Source organism: Onychomys torridus, chromosome 2 (genome assembly GCF_903995425.1).
Source record: "Onychomys torridus chromosome 2, mOncTor1.1, whole genome shotgun sequence".
Classification (NCBI taxonomy): Eukaryota; Metazoa; Chordata; class Mammalia; order Rodentia; family Cricetidae; genus Onychomys; species Onychomys torridus.
The window spans coordinates 80,075,852-80,093,976 of NC_050444.1; the positions used below are offsets into that span (position 1 = coordinate 80,075,852).

General features: G+C 41.0%; 1 protein-coding gene across 2 annotated transcripts in view; it reads left to right on the forward strand.

Moving 5' to 3' along the window:
• Hsdl2 (hydroxysteroid dehydrogenase like 2) overlaps positions 1 to 17,778 on the forward strand; it is a 41,991-nt gene extending 24,213 nt beyond the window's left edge. For both annotated transcript variants that reach the window (XM_036179015.1, XM_036179016.1), the window contains 5 exons: positions 99 to 293; positions 4,893 to 4,964; positions 11,463 to 11,732; positions 13,802 to 13,930; positions 16,866 to 17,778. In XM_036179015.1, coding sequence (XP_036034908.1) covers positions 99 to 293; positions 4,893 to 4,964; positions 11,463 to 11,732; positions 13,802 to 13,930; positions 16,866 to 16,978 — 779 coding nt within the window. In that variant the 3' untranslated portion in view covers positions 16,979 to 17,778. The remainder of the gene's footprint in view (positions 1 to 98; positions 294 to 4,892; positions 4,965 to 11,462; positions 11,733 to 13,801; positions 13,931 to 16,865) is intronic.
• Positions 17,779 to 18,125: the final 347 nt, after the last annotated feature.

Consider the following 18,125-nt stretch of genomic DNA (forward strand, 5'->3'; position numbering starts at 1 on the left):
TGAGAAAGATATCTGCCTTGGCAATTTTGAGTAGTGGTACCAGCATGTTATTTCTTCTTTGATATGGAGTCATGTGTGTATTCATGTTTCCTCTACAGCTATACACACTGCTGCTATGGATATGCTCGGAGGATCTGGTATTGAAATCCAGTGTAGAAAAGTTGACATCATTGCGGATGCTGCATATTCCATTTTTAAAAGGCCAAAAAGTTTTACCGGAAACTTTATTCTTGATGAAAATATCTTGAAAGAGGAAGGAATAAGCAATTTTGATGTCTATGCGATTGCACCAGGTAATGCTTATAATTTTAGTCATGTTTCCCCACATTTTGTACAATGGACAGATGTGTTTTATGTGTGTTTGTGTGGTTATAAAATGAGTGTACTATTTTACAAGCCATTTTCCACTGGAGGGAAAACCACACACCACCTCTACCTTAAAAGGTGATAAACAAATAGAAGTGAGATTGGGCTTTTGAAATTACTTGATGATGTAGAAGGTTCTTTCAGCTGTCCACCTCCAAATTTGGAAACTGCACATTTTGAAGTTAGTCTTAGAAGTCAGAGTGAAGGTTCAGACATATGTGACAGATGATACAGAAGTAGATTTCTTTATTCTTCCTTTCCTCAAAAAACAAGCAAACAAACAAAAAACCACACCCTTTTAAAATGTTTGGTTTTTAAGCAAAATCTCTTAGACTATGAAGATGCATGAGCAAGTCTGTCTTACAAATAGTTGTATAATTTGAGAATTTCCAGAACTTTTCACTGTTTAAAAATCTCTTCCAGGCCTGGAGGTGGAGGCACATGCCTTTAATCCCAGCGCTCAGGAGACAGAGACAGGCAGATCTCTGTGAGTTTCAGGCCAGCCTGGTCTACAAAGTGAGTTCCAGGAAAGGCTCCAAAGCTACACAGAGAAACCCTGTCTCAAAAAAAACAAAAAAAAAATTAAAAAACAAAACAAAACAAAACAAAAAATCCAACCTCTTCCTTTGAAATTACAGATAACTATCATAATGAATTTTTACTTTATATGAAACATATTTATACTAAGCAGGGTGCAGAGATCTCCACTGTACTCCCAGCTACTCAAGAGGCTGAGGTAGGAAGGTGGTGTGAGCCCAAGAGTAAGAAACCAACCTGGGCAACATAGTCCTTTCTCTGAAAAAAATAAACAAAAGATATGTCCTAAATAATAGAGATTGTAGCCCCAAACTGGGAATTCTGTTTGTACATAAGCATATTTTAAGTGTTATTCATGAACTGAGCTTGTGGATGACTGCATTACATGTTTATATTTTTTCATTCCTCAGTTCCAGTTGAATTAAATAGCTGGTTATCATTTCACAGAGTGTGTTCTCTCTGTGTAACCTTCCTAGCAGTCCCAGAGGGAAGCAGTGGTAACTGAGGAAAAGCTTGGAAGTGAGGGGCAGGGACAAGGCTCAGCCATGAAGAAGCCTGCTGCCAGAGGACTGAAGTCTCTCACCCAACCGACAACTTCTTGTAACTCCAGCTCCAAGGGATCCTGCATCCTCTTCTCTGTGGGCACTCACATGCGTGTACACAACACACACACATGCATGCTCGCTCCCATGCACACAAATAATAAATGAATCTAGCAGGGTATGGTAGCACCTGCCTTTAATCCTAGCACTCAGGAGACAGAGTCAGGCAGATCTCTATGAGTTTAAGGCCAGCCTTGTCTACAAAACAAGTTCTAGGCTAGCCAGAGCTACACATTAAGAGCCTGTCTGAAAAAAACAAAAATTTAAATAAATAAATCTGAAAAGTATTTGGCAGAAGTCAGCCCAGATTGAGGGTGCAACTCTGCTTCTCAGCTGCTTAGCGGTGTCAGCTTGTCACCTATTTCTCTGAGCCTCCATTTCCTTATTAATAAAATTGAAGAAAACGACTTTTTCTATGCAGGGTTTCAGAATTATGTGCAAAAGTGTATATAAGTGTGTGGCAGAGTACCTGGCACATACAGTGTTCAGTAGTTAATATTTACAAGTAGTAGAGAGGGTTCAAAGCTCTTCTGGCACTTTGCCTGTGGGTAGATGGATAGTGCATGGGGAAACCTGAGACACACTTAGGTCCTCTGGATTTGGAGCACTGTCAGGATTCCTTACAGCATTGGTGTCAGTGGGCAGTGTTCTGGTAATCCAGCTCTAGACCTGCACTTGCCGGCAAGCACACACTCTTACCCTGGAGCTATATTCCCAGCTCTTGGCTTTCTGAGTAAGGGTCTCACTGTGTAGTTCAGGGTGGTGAACTCATGATCCTCTTGCCTCTGAGGATTGTAGGTGTGTACCACCACACCTGGCTCATTTTTGGTTTTAAGATATGCCATTGTATATAGATGTTTAAATCTGTGGTCTGCAATCTTAGCACTTGGGAAGTGGAAAAGGGAAGAACATAAGTTTGAGGCCAGCTTCAGCTATATAGCAAGATCCTGTCTCCTCCTCCCAAAATCCTGCCAAGATTCAAGAAATATGATGACGTACTGTGACTTTAGCATATAACAGAAAAGACTTTACTTGCCCTAGGTGTGCATAGACTACAATTTTGAAGGCTCTGTGCTCCTCAGATCTCCTCATGTCCACGTACTGTAGGTGTCATTTTATATTAAGATAATATTAAGATAGTTAACCTCCTAACCACAAGTGTTAGTTGGAAAAAGGCCCAGTGAAAGAGAATAGCTTAGCTTTGCTTAGTTTTCATGGTGGTAGAAAGAAAAACGAAGAGACAAAAGATATAAATACATGGATGCTAAGAAACAAGACCTTAATTAAGACCCCCTTCTCTCATGGTCAAGTAAGAAGTTAATCTTGAGCACATTGAAGGGATATAGGATGAGAGGTTATAAGGACAATAAGGATGCAGGTGCCTGGGATTACAGGAAAGTAACAGCTTTGCATAAGAGGTTTTATTTGTTTTGTTTTACAATTAATCTTAGCCAGAAGGCCAATGAGCAATATGACTGACATACAGCCAGGCATAGTGGCACATATCTTTAATTCCAGCACTCCAGAGGCAGAAGCATGCAGGTCTCTGAGTTTGAGGCTAGCCTGGTATGCATAGTGCATTCCAGGATGGCCAGGTCTATGTTCTTTTGAGAAAGACTCTGTCTTAAAAAATCAAAACAACAATAACAACAACATACAAAGTAATGAATTAAATATGATGTTTTTATACATAATTTGTTGTTATTGATCATCATCATAGCTTTGTGCCTTTCCTGGAACTCACTCTGTAGCTCAGGCAGGCCTTGAACTCACAGAGATCTGCCTGGCTCTGCCTCCGAGTGCTGGGATTAAAGGCGTGCACCACCACTGCCTGGACTTACTGGTCTTCTTACCCCATTCCTTTCCCCGTCTCTCTGTACAGTACTAAAATTCATAGGGAAGTACAAAAGACCCCAATAACCAAACAAGTCCTAGCAGAACAATGCTGGAGGTGTCATAACACTTGACCTCAAACTGTACTACAGAACAGTAGTGACAAAGACTTCATGGTTCTGGCACCAAAGCTGACATGGAGGCCAGAAGAGAACCGAAGATCCAGAGAGAAACCCACATAGCTAGCCACCTAACTTTTAACAAAGGTTTTAAAAATCGGGAGTGGGGAAAGGCAGCTTCTTCAACAAATGGTGCTGGGAAAATATAAAGAACTGAAAAATCAAACATGCCCTCAAATCTCCCAGTCAGTAAGTGGGCTAAGGAACTGATGGACAGACAACTCAATAGAGGAGACAGGTTCATTTGTGCCCATCAGATCTCCATCCAGGTGTGGTGGAACATGCCTTTAATTCCAGCACTTGGGAAACAGTAAGTTCAAGACTAGCCTGGCCTGCATAGTGAGACTATGTCTCAAAAAGCAGAAAAACAAAGAAAAGAAAAAGACCTTCAGGGTCTGGGGAAGTGGTTGAGTGTGTCAAGGGCTTTCTGTGCAAACATGAGGACTTGGGTGGGGATCAGGTCAAAAGTTAGGTGGCTAGCTATGTGGGTCTCTCTGGATCTTCAGTTCTCTTCTGGCCTGCATGCCAGCTCTGGTGCCAGACCATGAAGCCTTGGTCACTACTGTTCTGTAGTAAAAGGCTGAGTACGTTTTGCACGCTTCTAATCGCAGAGCTGGGAGACGGGGACAGACTTGCTGGGCCTTTGGTCTAACTGAATCAGTGAGCTCCACATTCAGTGAGAGACTGTCAGAAACAAGGCAGAAAGTGACTGAGGAGGACACTTGATGTTGATTTCTGGCCTTTACACACAGACACACAGACACGAGTGTGCACAGCCACACATACATGTGGACACACGCATATATATCCCTGCATACAAATACATATCTGGCCATAGTCACATGTACTTGTAATTCTAGTGCTTGGGAAGTAGAGACAGGAAGATTGCTGCAAGTTTCCTGATCTATATAGGAGGTTCTGGGTTAGCCAGAACTAGTGAGATTTTGTCAGAAAACAAATGAAACAAAAAATTAGATCCTAGACAGCGTGGCGGTGCACACCTTTAATCCCAGCAGTCGGGAGGAAGAGGCAGGCAGATCTCTGGGAGTTCAAGGCCAGCTTAGTTTACGGAGCTAGTTCTAGGACAGCCAAGACTACACAAAGAAACTCTCATGAAAAACAAAACAACAACAAAATAAAATTAGACCTTAAGATTAAATTTGTCCTGGGGAAAAGGATAACTGAGTTACAGAAAAAGATAATTTAATAGATTAGATCAAATAGTTCAGTTATCTAGGGGCCCTTTCCATTGGCACAATAGAATTTTTTTAGAAAAAAGATATGAATTTTATTAAAAATTGTTAGAATCTTAATATAGTGTAATCATTATTATATAATTATTACAACCTTACTTATTTGGCGGTTAATTTTTCAGGCCATCCCTTGATACCAGATTTCTTCTTAGATGAACACCCAGATGAAACTATGAAGAAAACAGAGTCACATGGTAAGATTCTAGGGCATACTTTATTATTATTTTATGTGGATGGGGATTTTGCCTGCATATATGTCTGTATACCACATGAGTGCCTGGTGCTGCAGAGGCCAGAAGAGAGTGTTGGAACTCCAAGTGGACTGGAGCTAGAGATGGTTGTGAGCTGCCTATGGATGCTGGAAATTAAACCAGGGTCCTCTGGGAAAAGTAGCCAGTGTTCTTAACTGCTGAGCCATCTCTCTAACACAAAGATTCTAGAGTACACACACACACACACACACACACACACACACACATTGAAACAGGGTCTCACTGTGTAACCTTGGCTAGCCTTGAACTCCTAGAGATTCATCTGTTGCTGCCTCCCAAGTGCTGGGATTAAAGGCATGTACCACCATGTCTGGGCAAGCCATATTTTAAATATAAAAATACAAACATTAACTGACTTTCTTGTAAAACATAGAGTTGATGCTATAACAATGATATTTTTGCCCTCTGCCCCTAAACCAGTGGTTCTCAACCTTCCTAGCACTGCAACCCTTTAATACAGTTCCTCATGTTGTGGTGACCCTCCAACCATAGAATTATTTTCATTACTACTTCATAACTGTAATGTTGCTACTGTTACGAATCATAATGTAAATATCTGATATGCAGGGTATCTGATACCTGTTTAATCCTCCCCACCACCACTAAGGGCTTGTGACCTACAGCTGAGAACTACTGCTCTAAACTACTCTGTAACTTAAATACATTGTGTAAAATTCTGGAAATCTAGAAAGACTTCTGTTATTGTAGCTGTCCCTCAAGTTTTGTTTCTTTTCCTTGATAGCTGTCTTTGATATTGGGAGGAAGATGCATCCTATTAGAGTATATCTAACATGATTTTACTATGTGACTACTTTATGAAGAGAATTTTTTTTTGTGGGGGGGTGGTGCGGCATTGAGGTAAGGTTTTTCTGTGTAGCCCAGGCTGGCCTTGAACTCACAGAGATCCACCTGCTTCTGCCTCCTAAGTGCTGGGATTAAAGGTGAGTGCCAGCACCACCCAGCTGGGAAGTTAATTTCAAAGGAGGTTTTGGGCTTACCTCATTTTGTTTTTGTAACTCAGAGACAATGGGCCTTGAATTATTGGCGCGTGCGTATGTGCGTGTGTGTTACCTCTTAATCCTTGTGATCTATCTAGCATAACACCCATGGTTTTGTGAAACACATCACAAGAAACATTTTTTTAATGTTTTATAAAATCTTTATTGACAAATAGTTCACATAGTATACAATTTTCCTGTTTGCACAATTTGATAGTTTTCAGTCCAGCATCCTCATAGGCCCATGACACCATCACCACTTCCTGTTTTAGAACATAGCTGTCTTCAATTTCATACACACATATAATGTATGGTGATTACATTCCACCTTTTTTGTTTGTTTGTTTGTTTTGTTGTTTTTCGAGACAGGGTTTCTCTGTAGCTTTGGAGGCTGTCCTGGAACTTGCTTTGTAGACTAGGCTGGCCTCAAACTCACAGAGATCCACCTGCCTCTGCTTCCCCAGTGCTGGGATTACAGATGTGTGCCACCATTGCCCAGCTCCACCTTATTTTTTTAAATGAACATAATATTTGCAATTGTAACCATTTTTTAAGTTCACAATTCAGTGGCATGGATTACATTCAAGATATTAATTATACTCATGATATTAATTACATTTGTGGTGTTCACTGATTACATTCACAGTATTCATTAACTATATGATATCCATTAATTACATTGATTGTATTGATTTATTACATTCATGATCTTATGTCCTGATACTACTGTCCATTTGTGGGGCTTTTCCATCACACAAAACAGAGATTCTGTACTTAGGAAATCATTGCTCTATATTCCTTTCTTCTTCATCTTGAGAAAACATCTAATCTTTCTGTCTCTATGAATTTGTCTCTATATATTTCATGTAATACAATTCTATAGTATTTATCCTTTTTTTAAGGAAAAAGTTTTATGTACACCTGCAGGAGAAATAATACACAGATAGCTTGAAAATAAAAACAGGCTATAATTCAAAAGTTCAGGGTTATTTGAAACTGGAAAATATGTTCTCTGTAGAAAATAGTAAAAATGATAACATTTCCCAATAAGCCCTTTTAAATCAAATAATAGCTGAATTATACATATAAATATTGATTAGATTCTGGGATACAGAAGAAACCTATTTTTTTTGTTTTGGTTTTTCGAGACAGGGTTTTTCTGTGTAGCTTTGTGCCTTTCCTGGAACTCACTTGGTAGCCCAGGCTGGCCTCAAACTCACAGAGATCTGCCTGGCTCTGCCTCCTGAGTGCTGGGATTACAGGAGTGTGCCACCACCGCCTGGCTGAAACCTATCTTTATCTGTTCTTAAGTTGTGTAAGTGAGATTCCTATTCATCTTCCCCTTCACTGTTTGATTTACAGCAGACATTTTTCTATAATCTAAAAAGATTTTAGCCTCCCCTCCTGAAAGTATAGCCAGCATATTCTTTCATCAGCTTGATATGGTACAAATTACAAGAAACATTTTATAACAAAAGTTTTTTTTTTTTTTTTTCCTGGAACTTGCTTTGTAGACCAGGCTGGCCTCGAACTCACAGAGATCCGCCTGCCTCTGCCTCCCGAGTGCTGGGATTAAAGGCTTGCGCCACCAACGCCCCAGCTGTAACAAAAGTTTTTTTGGAACAAATTTTCTCTGTGCCTTTAAGACATCTGTAGGACCTTGATGTATTTACTGCCAAACTTTATTTCCAGATTAGTCATGTCTTTTTCTGTGTCTGTGCTTTATCTAAATTTTTGAAGAGGTTAAAAAATTAGATAATAAAAGGATAATTTTTCTTTTGTACAATAAAAAAAGCGTTTGAAAGGAAAATAGTGACTCATAGCCCTATAGTCCAGAGACTGCCGATTTAAAAGTTAGATCCTTGTTTCACCAGGATAGAAAAACCCAGGAAACAGGATCATCAATCCTTTTCTCAAAAGATTTCTTACAGAACGGCAGAACTCACCCAGAACTCTTAGAAAATCCTTGAATCTGGTCTTCAAGGCAAGAGGCCCCAAATCCTGCTTTTGGCGGAACACCCTAAGACTGGACCCGTCTTCCAGCGGGAGACACATGAACTGAGTTTATCTAAGTTCTCCATTTCAAACAAGAACCATTTAATTGGCTGTCTCACATTCATTATGTGCCTCCTGTGTGCTGAATGCTGAGGCAGCTTTTCTTGTCTGCCTCCTTTAACACTGAGGACCGGACCTGAGCTGTATTCACACAGCTGGCAGGGGGCAGGGCCAGGGTTTAGACTCACATTTTTCTAGTTCCAAAGCCTGTCTACATAACTGGTGTCCCTGAAGCCTGAATTCTAAAACGTCCTTTAAAATGTTAAAAGTTCCCCAGCAGTGCCATATATTAATTTGTAATGAGGAGTTGCCACAGAGACTAAATGTGTAGTTGCCATGTTCAGCACACTCTCTCCCTTTGGGCATAATTACAGGAGGACCAGGATCAATTGGAAGGTCATTTGTGGCTGTGGGCTGGGAACAAGAGGGGTTAAAGAGCGGAGTGTGAGACGCTGACATTAAGCTTTGGTGGGTGGATTTGTCATTAGCAGTTTCCATTACCAAGATGCTCTTACTTCTCACCCTGGAGGTCAGAACACGCGCAGCCTTTGGCAGCCTTCTCCACAGCATGCTAGAGACGCAGTCAGTTCCACAGCTCTCTCTGCCTAGCCTTTCCGGGGTCATCACTAGCAGTTAAGATGGACATCTCCTGTAGGCATGTGGTGTACTTACACAGGCAGTAGTTAGCATAGCTGGCCTGGGGTGGAATTTGCCTTTGCCAGATGGTTTTTCATGTGCATATCCAGATGTATTGCCTGTTTTCTATGTATTTTAACTCAAAGGGCTCAGTGTGTAGCCTTCATTTTCCTGGTGAGAGGTTCACATTTCTTTTGGATCTACTACTGATGATAGCCCCTGTTAACTGTTAGCTGTACCTCTTCTGGAATTTGTACTGTGTATATTAATTTATATGTCTGTATATGTACATATATATGATAAAAATTAACACACACAGCCAGGCGGTGGTGGTGCACGCCTTGAATCCCAGCACTTGGGAGGCAGAGAGAGCCAGGCGGATCTCTGTGAGTTCGAGGACAGCCTGGTCTACAGAGCCGAGATCCAGGACAGGCACCAAAACTACATAGAGAAACCCTGTTTCCAAAAACCAAAAACCAAAACAAAACAAAACAATTAACATACACATACATTATATGTGTATTATACATATATATTCATAAATTGCACATATATAATATATACACATATCTGATACAAATTTATATATTTTAGAGAGAGGCAGGAGAGAGAGTATAATAAACTTGTACATGGTTTTTAATTAATGGAGTTTTACTCTTTACCACAAGAGTTAATGTTCCTTATCTCTGCTCCCTGCTGGAACATAGGAAGCCTCCTTAGTCTTTTCTAGTTTATTTCTTTATTTTATTATAGTTTTGGTTGTTTATGTTCAGTTGCTCTGAGTTCTCAGCACCATGCATTCCTAGCTTGGCTCCCTCTCCCTTTCCCTACAGTTAACAGCACACTTCATTATTCCATCTCCTTGCATTTTTCTTCTGTATTTGAAAAACCCATGTCAAGTTTATCCTCAGTATTATGTAATATGTCAAGATTCTCTACAGTTTTTTGTTTGTTTGTTTGCTTTTGAGATAGGATTTCTCTGTGTATCCCTGGCTGTTCTAGAACTTGTTCTGTAGACCAGGCTAGCCTCTAACTCAGAGATCCACCTGCATCTGTCTCCCAAGTGCTAGGATTAAAGGTGTGCACCACCACTGCCAGGCTAGAGTTTTATTTCTGTTCAGTTGTCTACATTAAGAACAGTCGGGGTTGAGGAGTTAGCTCAGTGGTAGAGCCCTTGCCTAGCAAGCACAAGGCCCTGGGTTTGATCCTCAGCTGTGGGGGGAAAAAAAAAAAAGAACAGTCACTGTTGTACTTTTGTTTGTCAAGTTACTGGCTTCAGACTTGCTTTTGTTCTTTATCCTCTTGTTCCAAGAAGCCAGTGATGCATGGTTTCCGGCACCCACTTCACACAGTGTGTCTGTAAGACCTGAGGTTTCAGAGAAGCTTCAGGTTCATGACAGAATAAGAGGAAGGTACCAGGCGGCCGTCTGTACCCCATGCCTGATGCGGTGCTTCCATCCTCCTCCATGGTGGTGTGCTTGTTGAGATCAACACATCACAAGCATAGCTTTCATGTGAAGGAATTTTTGAGTTTTATAGTAAGCTGTTGTATAAATAGACTTTGGTTTTTTTTCCACCATAATTTACTCCTACCCCAGTATGATACTGTTTTCATAGCATCAGGTTATTGGTTCATTCTTACTAATCTGTTCTCTTACAAGAGATATCCTGGAGCTAGTGTAATGAGATGGCAGGAACATATTCATTGCATTTGCTCCATTCTGTCCTTCTAATGAATTTTTTTCTCTGCCGGCTCTCAGCTACCACCATGGTACAAGGCCAACTTAGGCCCATCTTCGCCTCTGCTAACTTTCCCATTTATGTGTGTGAGTTTTTACCTACCTGCATGTATGTATACCATGTGTGTACCTAGTGCCTCCTGAGACCAGAAGAGGGCATCTGATCCCTTGGACCTGAAGTTACAGATGGTGTGAGCCACCATGTGGGTGCTGAGAACCCAACCCAGGTCCTCTGAAAAGAGCAGCCAGTGCTCTTAACTGCTGAGCCATCTCTCCAGGCCCTGCCTTTCCCATATTTATGAGCCAAGCTGTGAGCATGTACTTTCCATGATGCACTACTACAGAATTCCTTCCCCTACCCAGGGCTCCTTTCCCAAAGGATCTCCACCCCCAACTCTCTTCCAATAGACTTGTCCCCTCTACTTTCTGCTTGATGTGTGTGTGCTCACATGGGGGCCTGTGTTGCAGGGCACATATGTAGAAGTGGTAGACGTCTTGGTAGGTGGTTCTTTCCTGTCACTTACATGATTGGGGGATGAATTTAGGTTCAGTATGTGGGGGAAGGATTAGGTGAATACATTTTACTTACAAAGTAATATTTACTTGGCTACTACTGTAGTTCTCCATCTTTCATACCACTTGGTTTTATAGCTTAGATGGACCATCCAAAAGGGTAATTAATATCCCTTAAATTGAGTTACTTTGTGTGATCATTGTATTGTTTAGCAGTGGCTTTGTTTGGTTTGGTTGTTTGACACCTGTTTTCAAAGCCAGCCTTTTAAGAGAGATAGCTTCTTAGCATTCACAGTCATAACTGAAATGATTGGCTGCTTTTCCTATCAGTTAGACTTATGCTTTAGATGGCACTTAATGCATTTAAAATCATTTGGTCAAATAGGGCTTTTTGGTAGCAAGTCTGTCTTGCTTTAATTGTGTGTTTGGTCTTACACTGCCAAAGCTTTAAGGCTGTTTATGTAAATTATATTTTACAGATCCTGTGCCACAAGTAAAAGAAGAGAAGCCACAGCCACAGCCACCACCGCAGCTGCAGCCACAGCCACCACCACAGCTGCAGCCACAGCCACAGCCACCACCGCAGCTGCAGCCACAGCCACAGCCACCACCGCAGCTGCAGCCACAGCCACAGCCACCACCAAAACCACATTTTGGAGCTGTGGAAGAAACATTTAGAATTGTTAAGGAATCTCTCAGTGATGAGGTCGTTAGAGCCACACAGGCAGTCTATCAGTTTGAACTCTCAGGTGAGAGTTGTGTCTGAGGATCTGGGCCTTCTATGAAACAGTGGGAAGAAAATTTTTATTGAAAGAAACCAGCCTTTGGTACCTGGATCGTTAGGTATATCTAGGACTATTGAAAATAGACACTCAAGCCAGGCGGTGGTGGCGTACACCTTTGATCCCAGCACTCAGGAGGCAGAGGCAGGCAGATCTCTGTGAGTTCGAGGCCAGCCTGGTGTACAGAGCGAGATCCAGGACAGGCTCCAAAATTACACAGAGAAACTCTGTCTCAGAAAAAAGAAAAGAAAAAGAAATAGACACTTGAAACTAGCAAATAAATATCGATTTGTCTTTTTTGAGTTAGATTTGTTTATATGGAAACATGTAGAATATGTTTTCACAGCATATACTTTCAGTGTTAAATAACTCGTTGGTATATATAATAGAGAGGAAATCCTACATAGATGGACATATGCATTGTGACAGGTAATATAATACAATAATTTATCAGTTGTGGGCAGCTGACCATTTTTATGTTTGAGTTATGTCAGTATGAAAACCTCTACACATGAACTGGGTGGTGGTGGCACACCCTTTAATCCCAGCACTTGGAAGGCAGAGGCAGGTGGATCTCTGAGTTAGAGGCCAGCCTGGTCTACAGAGTGAGTCCAAGACAGCCGGGACTGGTTACACAAGAAACCCCATCTCGAAAAACCAAACCACCACCACCACCAACTCTTCACGTTTTCCTGTGTGGTAAAAGTAACTCAGGTTAATGGTAGTTCTAAGAACGACTTTCATTCCACTACATGCAAACTTAGTCATTCTTTATGCTGTTCTCTGCCATACCTCAGTCTACCCTTCTTACTTTCTTTTCATTTCTGAATTCACTGTCTGTTGCTTCCGTCTTTTTTTCCCCTGATATCCCAAAGTTGCTGAACCTTCCATGCTTATTTCATGACCTATCTATCAAAGGCTTAGTTCTAGATGAATCAGACTGTCTTGTTGCCCCAGAGTTGCATCAAGGATGCCCAATCTTGTTAGACAAAAATCAAAGCAATAGCATCAGCTGGACTTGGAGGGATTCATCTGTTATCCCTCTTCAGATGGTTCTAAGCAGCACTTCATAGACTTCTCTGTTGTCAGCTTCCTGCCATCCGATGTAAATTGGCCATCATGGGCCTCCTTTTCTCCACTATGGGAGAGAGCTTAGCTCTCCATCAGAGCATCCCAAGCTTGATTAACTCCCTAGACTCTTCCTCAGATGGAGCGTGTGGTCCAGTAGGTAGGGCATCTGCGTGTCTCCATTTCTGACAGATGGTGACAGTAGAGTAGTTTGTGGATGACACTAGCAGTGTCAGAGGTATAGGTCCCATATCCTCTAGCCTCCTTAGGAGCTGTTCAGCCGACTGTGTCTCTTCTTCAGCGTGTGCACCCTGCAGCCTCCTTTCTAGCGCTTATTTTAATGTCCTCAACTATGTTCTGTCATTGAAACAGAATGTAACAAGAACCCCAAGCCACGCTCCCTGTCTATTTCTTTCAGAGCCATATGCCCTTTTATCTTCAGCTTACTCTATTGAACATAGTCCCTCTACTTTTTCTTCGTTCTACAGAATGTGTTTTGAACACAGTCCTAGATGATGGCTGTGCCACCAATGGGTCTTGGTCCCCCTCCCTGTAACTCCTCTGCAGGATCTGAGGCTGTTGACCACGCCTTTCTTTTAGAAACACCTCAACTGCCTGTTTTCTTCACCATCGTCCATCTCCAAACTGAAGTGCTATGTCCAGTAAACACCAAGCCATTTCCTTCACTCCAGCCCCTCTTAAGCACTATTGTAACTTCTGTGTGAATTCCACTACTCCAGCTTTGCTGTCCCTCTGTTAACAAACCTACATCACCTCTGCTTCCTCTTTGGAGAAGAACCTGGCTTTGCTTTTTGTTATTGAATGGTCTCCAGAACACCTAGCATTGTACTCGGACCATAGAAGTGCTGAGTTCAATGGCAGCCTGAGGATTTTAACCAGGGGCCACGTTAGAAGATTGTTAACACTGTAGGAATGATGTGCTTATTTCCACATATTTACCTGTGCAGGTGAAGATGGTGGCACATGGTTTCTTGACCTGAAGAACAAGGGTGGGAAAGTTGGACATGGAGAGCCTGCTGATCGGGCAGACGTGGTGATGAGTATGACCACCGATAACTTTGTCAAAATGTTTTCAGGTACGTTTTCAAGTCTCTTAGCTCACTTGTTTTAAATGAAAAACCTTGGATATTCTACTTTCTCGTTTTCCAGATAGTCAGGGTTCACAAACGTTCCTAAAAATGGGTGCTGGTCTTTGCTGAAAAGCACATAGTCTTGGGGAGGCTGATGTGCTTAGGTTGTCTCAGCTGCCACTTGTACCTCATTTGACAGATGGAGACGGACGGTAGGAGAAGCTGGGAACAAAGAGATGGTCAGAAAGGATTACTAGGTAGGCTTCATTCTACCTGACCTAAGTAAGGTACTGAACTTGCAAAGCGCAGTCGCTGGAGGCTCAGGTCAGCAGTAGCTCACTTATAAAGTCAAGTCATGCTTCCACCTCACCAGAAGCCGTGAAGGAGCCAAGCCAGCTCTTCCTCGTGCCCCGGGACCTTGCTTTTGTGGATTCTCTATTCCAGGGAATCCTCTGCATGATTTTATGTTCTGCCCAGTTAGCTCTAAAAATGCCGAAGTCAGTCTAAGGCGGATTTGCTCTATTTTCTTCTCTTAGAATACACTCAAACTGGCAAGTTAACACAAACTCCAAGAAGTTAGGAACAGTACTCTCAATTAAGGCATTACAATATTCAAATATGAAAGTCTTTCATGTAATGAATCAGAAAGCGTGACTCATATGTTTGTTCTTTTAAAATCTTGTTAAACAGTATCGGTATATTCTCTGCTCTCCAGGTCCTGTCTTCCAGTTCTAAGAAGGGAGCTAGTGGGGGCTACATTGTAGACGAACCCAGTGACCAAAGTTTAGCTACTGTGTGTGGTCTCTGCGCTTATGTGTGGTCAGGGGCAAACACCCAAGCATCTACACAAATGTAGAGGCCAAACGAGGAGATCTGGTGCCCTGCTCTATCGTGTTCTTCCGTATTCCCTTCTGACAGGGTCTCCTGAAACCTGGAGCTCGGCTGCCCACTAGCAGACCCAACAGTCCTCCCATCTCAGACCCTCACAGCTCTGGAGTTACAGGCATGTGATAGACATGCCGAGTTCTTGACACAGGTGCTGGGGATTCAAGCCCTCCAGCTTGTGTGGCAAGCACTCCTACCCACCAAACCTTCCCTACCTGTTTAACTTTTACAGTAGTAGTAAGTGTTCATTGAACAAAACTTAGAAGAAGCACCTCAAAATTAAGACCGTTATTTTTACTATACCATTGAAAGAGGACCATCAATTAATTGGGTTAGAATCATATATATATTTATTTATTTATCTCCATATATATATATATCTCCATATGCTTATAAAGCAAAACTATACCATTATTATATTTGATCTTTTCAAATTGTACATTATAACATCTTCATGAAATTTTGCTTCCAGTCATTTATAGTAGTTTGGTGTATCAAAAACTATTTTTTACTAGAGATTAAATAGCAACGCTCAGTAAATGTTAGTTTTGTTTTTGTTTTTGTTTGTTTGTTTGTTTCTTTTTTTTTTTTGAGGCAAGTAACCTCAACTGTCCTGGAACTCACTCCATAGATCAGGCTAGCCTCAAACTCACAGAGATCCGCCTGCCTCTGCTTCCAGAGTGCTGGGATTAAAGGTGTGTGCCACCACCGCTCAGCTTTTGTTTGTTTCTCTCACACAGACATACATGCAGGCAGAATACCAATGCACATAAAGAAAAAGAAAAACAATTTTCATCATTTTATAGAGATGGTGACTGAGATTCTGATAAATTAAGTAGTAATCCCTAGCTCAGATACTGAGTGAGTAGATGTTGGAGCTGGGATCTAAACCCAAGCTGTCTCCAGAACTCTTGCTCTTAATTATTTTTAAACGTAATTTATTATTTGTGTAGGGAGGTGGATGGGTGTGGGTATGTATGATGGGGGTAGAGGAGCATGTGCATGCCATGGTGCACTTCTAGAGATCAGGATATTTTGTAACTTCTGTCCTTCCACCTTTATGTGAGTCCTGGAGATCCAACTCAGGTTGTCAGGCTTGCCCAGTGAGTGCCTTTATCCACTGAGCCATCATGAAGGTGGCCGTTGCTCTTAATCACTCTGCCGTTCTAAGGGACCTTCTAATGAATGGGTCGGTGAACCACCAGCCTCCCTTAATTTACAACAGGATTTCATGTAGTTCAAACTGGCCTGGGAGCACAGCCTTGGGTGTCGGTTCTCACCTTCCATAATTAGACAGGGTGTCTTTGTTCAATGCTATATATGCCATGCAAGCTGTCCACAGGCTTTTATGATTCTCTCTCTGCCTCCCATCTCAAAGCATGAACACTAGGGTTACAGATGTGCACTATAGTGCCCAGTGTTACCTAGGTTCTGAGGATTTGCACTGAGGTCCTCACACTTGTGCAACAAGTACTTTACCCACTGAGCCATCTCCCCAGCTCCTAAATGCTATATATTTAATTGTCTTAGTTGTTGTTTGTTGTGACACAATGTCACTGTTTAGCTCAGGCTGGTTTTAAACTTATGACCCTCCTGACTTAGCCCCCAAGTGTTGGTGTTACAAGATGTGTATTGCCATGCCCAGCTTAATAATCATTTGTAAATATTTTAGACATTTTTGTACCATTTGATTTCTTGAATTTAAGCTTGCAATAGTTAAAGAGTTTAATGAGCTACAACAGATTGGAAAATTAAATAACATACTATTTACATACCAGAATTCATTTCCTTAGAGTGCTGTAACCAGAATATGTATAAATGTATCATCTTTAGCTTTCTGAAGACTGTTTCTTACTTTGTCTTCTGCATGATAGGATATTGTTAACATCCAAGTCAGGAACGAGATTCCCTGGATAGTAATATGCAATGCTGTAACAGAAATTCCTGTGCTCTGGGATTTATATAACTGGGAAATTCTTCTTAGAATGCACGTTCTTGAAGTGGCCCACCCCTCAGGGCACTAATGCTGCATTCTCTGCCTCATTTCTCATTTTAGGGAAACTAAAACCAACCATGGCATTCATGTCAGGAAAACTGAAAATTAAAGGAAACATTGCCCTCGCAATCAAACTGGAGAAGCTAATGACCCAGATGAATGCCAGACTGTGAAGGACAAGGGCAAAAGCATTGACTCTTCTCAGAAGTAAAAAGCTCAAGAGTTAACATCAGATGTCTCCTCCACTGTCTTATAAGGACACATATGTTTGTTCTGGAAAAAAAGTAGAATTTCTGTATCTATATGACTTGAAATTGTAATTAAAACAACTAACCAATTAAGTACAAGTTTCATTAAGTGGCATCTAATACACTGTGAGTTTTTTTCTCTATTTTCAGTTTTTCCCTCTAACCCTTTATTTCACTCATTGCTGTTTTGCAGGAAAACTATGTATCATGAACAACTAATCAGTATCAAGCAATAGAATTAGCTCTTTACAAAACTTCTCATGTAAAATGAAGTTACTTTATCTTCACAAAGACAGTTGGGCAAAGAACTACAATATATCTCTTATCCACTGCCAGTTTATTCCCAGCAGTGTTTTGTAGACTTCAGTATATAATACTTTTAGGAAAAATTTTGTTTAACTTATCACAAGCATTTTATGTTATTGATAATATTCTGGATATCTTTAAATTTTCAGCTTTTCCTTTTTTTTCCAGATGGGTTAACCCAATTGGCCTTGAACTCAGGTCAGTCCTCCTGCCGCAGCGTCCTTAGTGCTATGATGACAGATGTGAGCCATGATGCCTAGCTAAATTGAGTATTCAGTGCTAACATAGGGAAATAAAATTTTGTTGGTATGTCTTATGCCATGTAATAGTTAGATCTACTCACTACCTTTAGCAGCTTTAAAAACAGATTCTTTAAATCATGTTATATTCAAATAAAGATGAATTTATCTCTTTTTTCATTCTGTGTGCCTTTTATTTCTTTTTCTTGTCATATTACATTGTTAGGCCGATATAATGGTGAATACTAATGGTAAGAATGGATAACCCAGCCTGTATAACACACTAAGACCTGTCTCAAAAATATAACAATACAAAACAATACCAGTTTTATCTAATATATAAATCACTATGTAATCCATTCACTAAACATATAATGCACTGTTCCCCCGCCCCGCGCCCCAGTTAAACAACCATCATCACAATGAATTAGAACCTAAAAATTAAGAAAAAAAAAAAAAAAAGCTGGGCAGTGGTGGCAGACACTAATCCCAGCACTCAGAAGGCAGAGGCAGGTGGATTTCTGTGA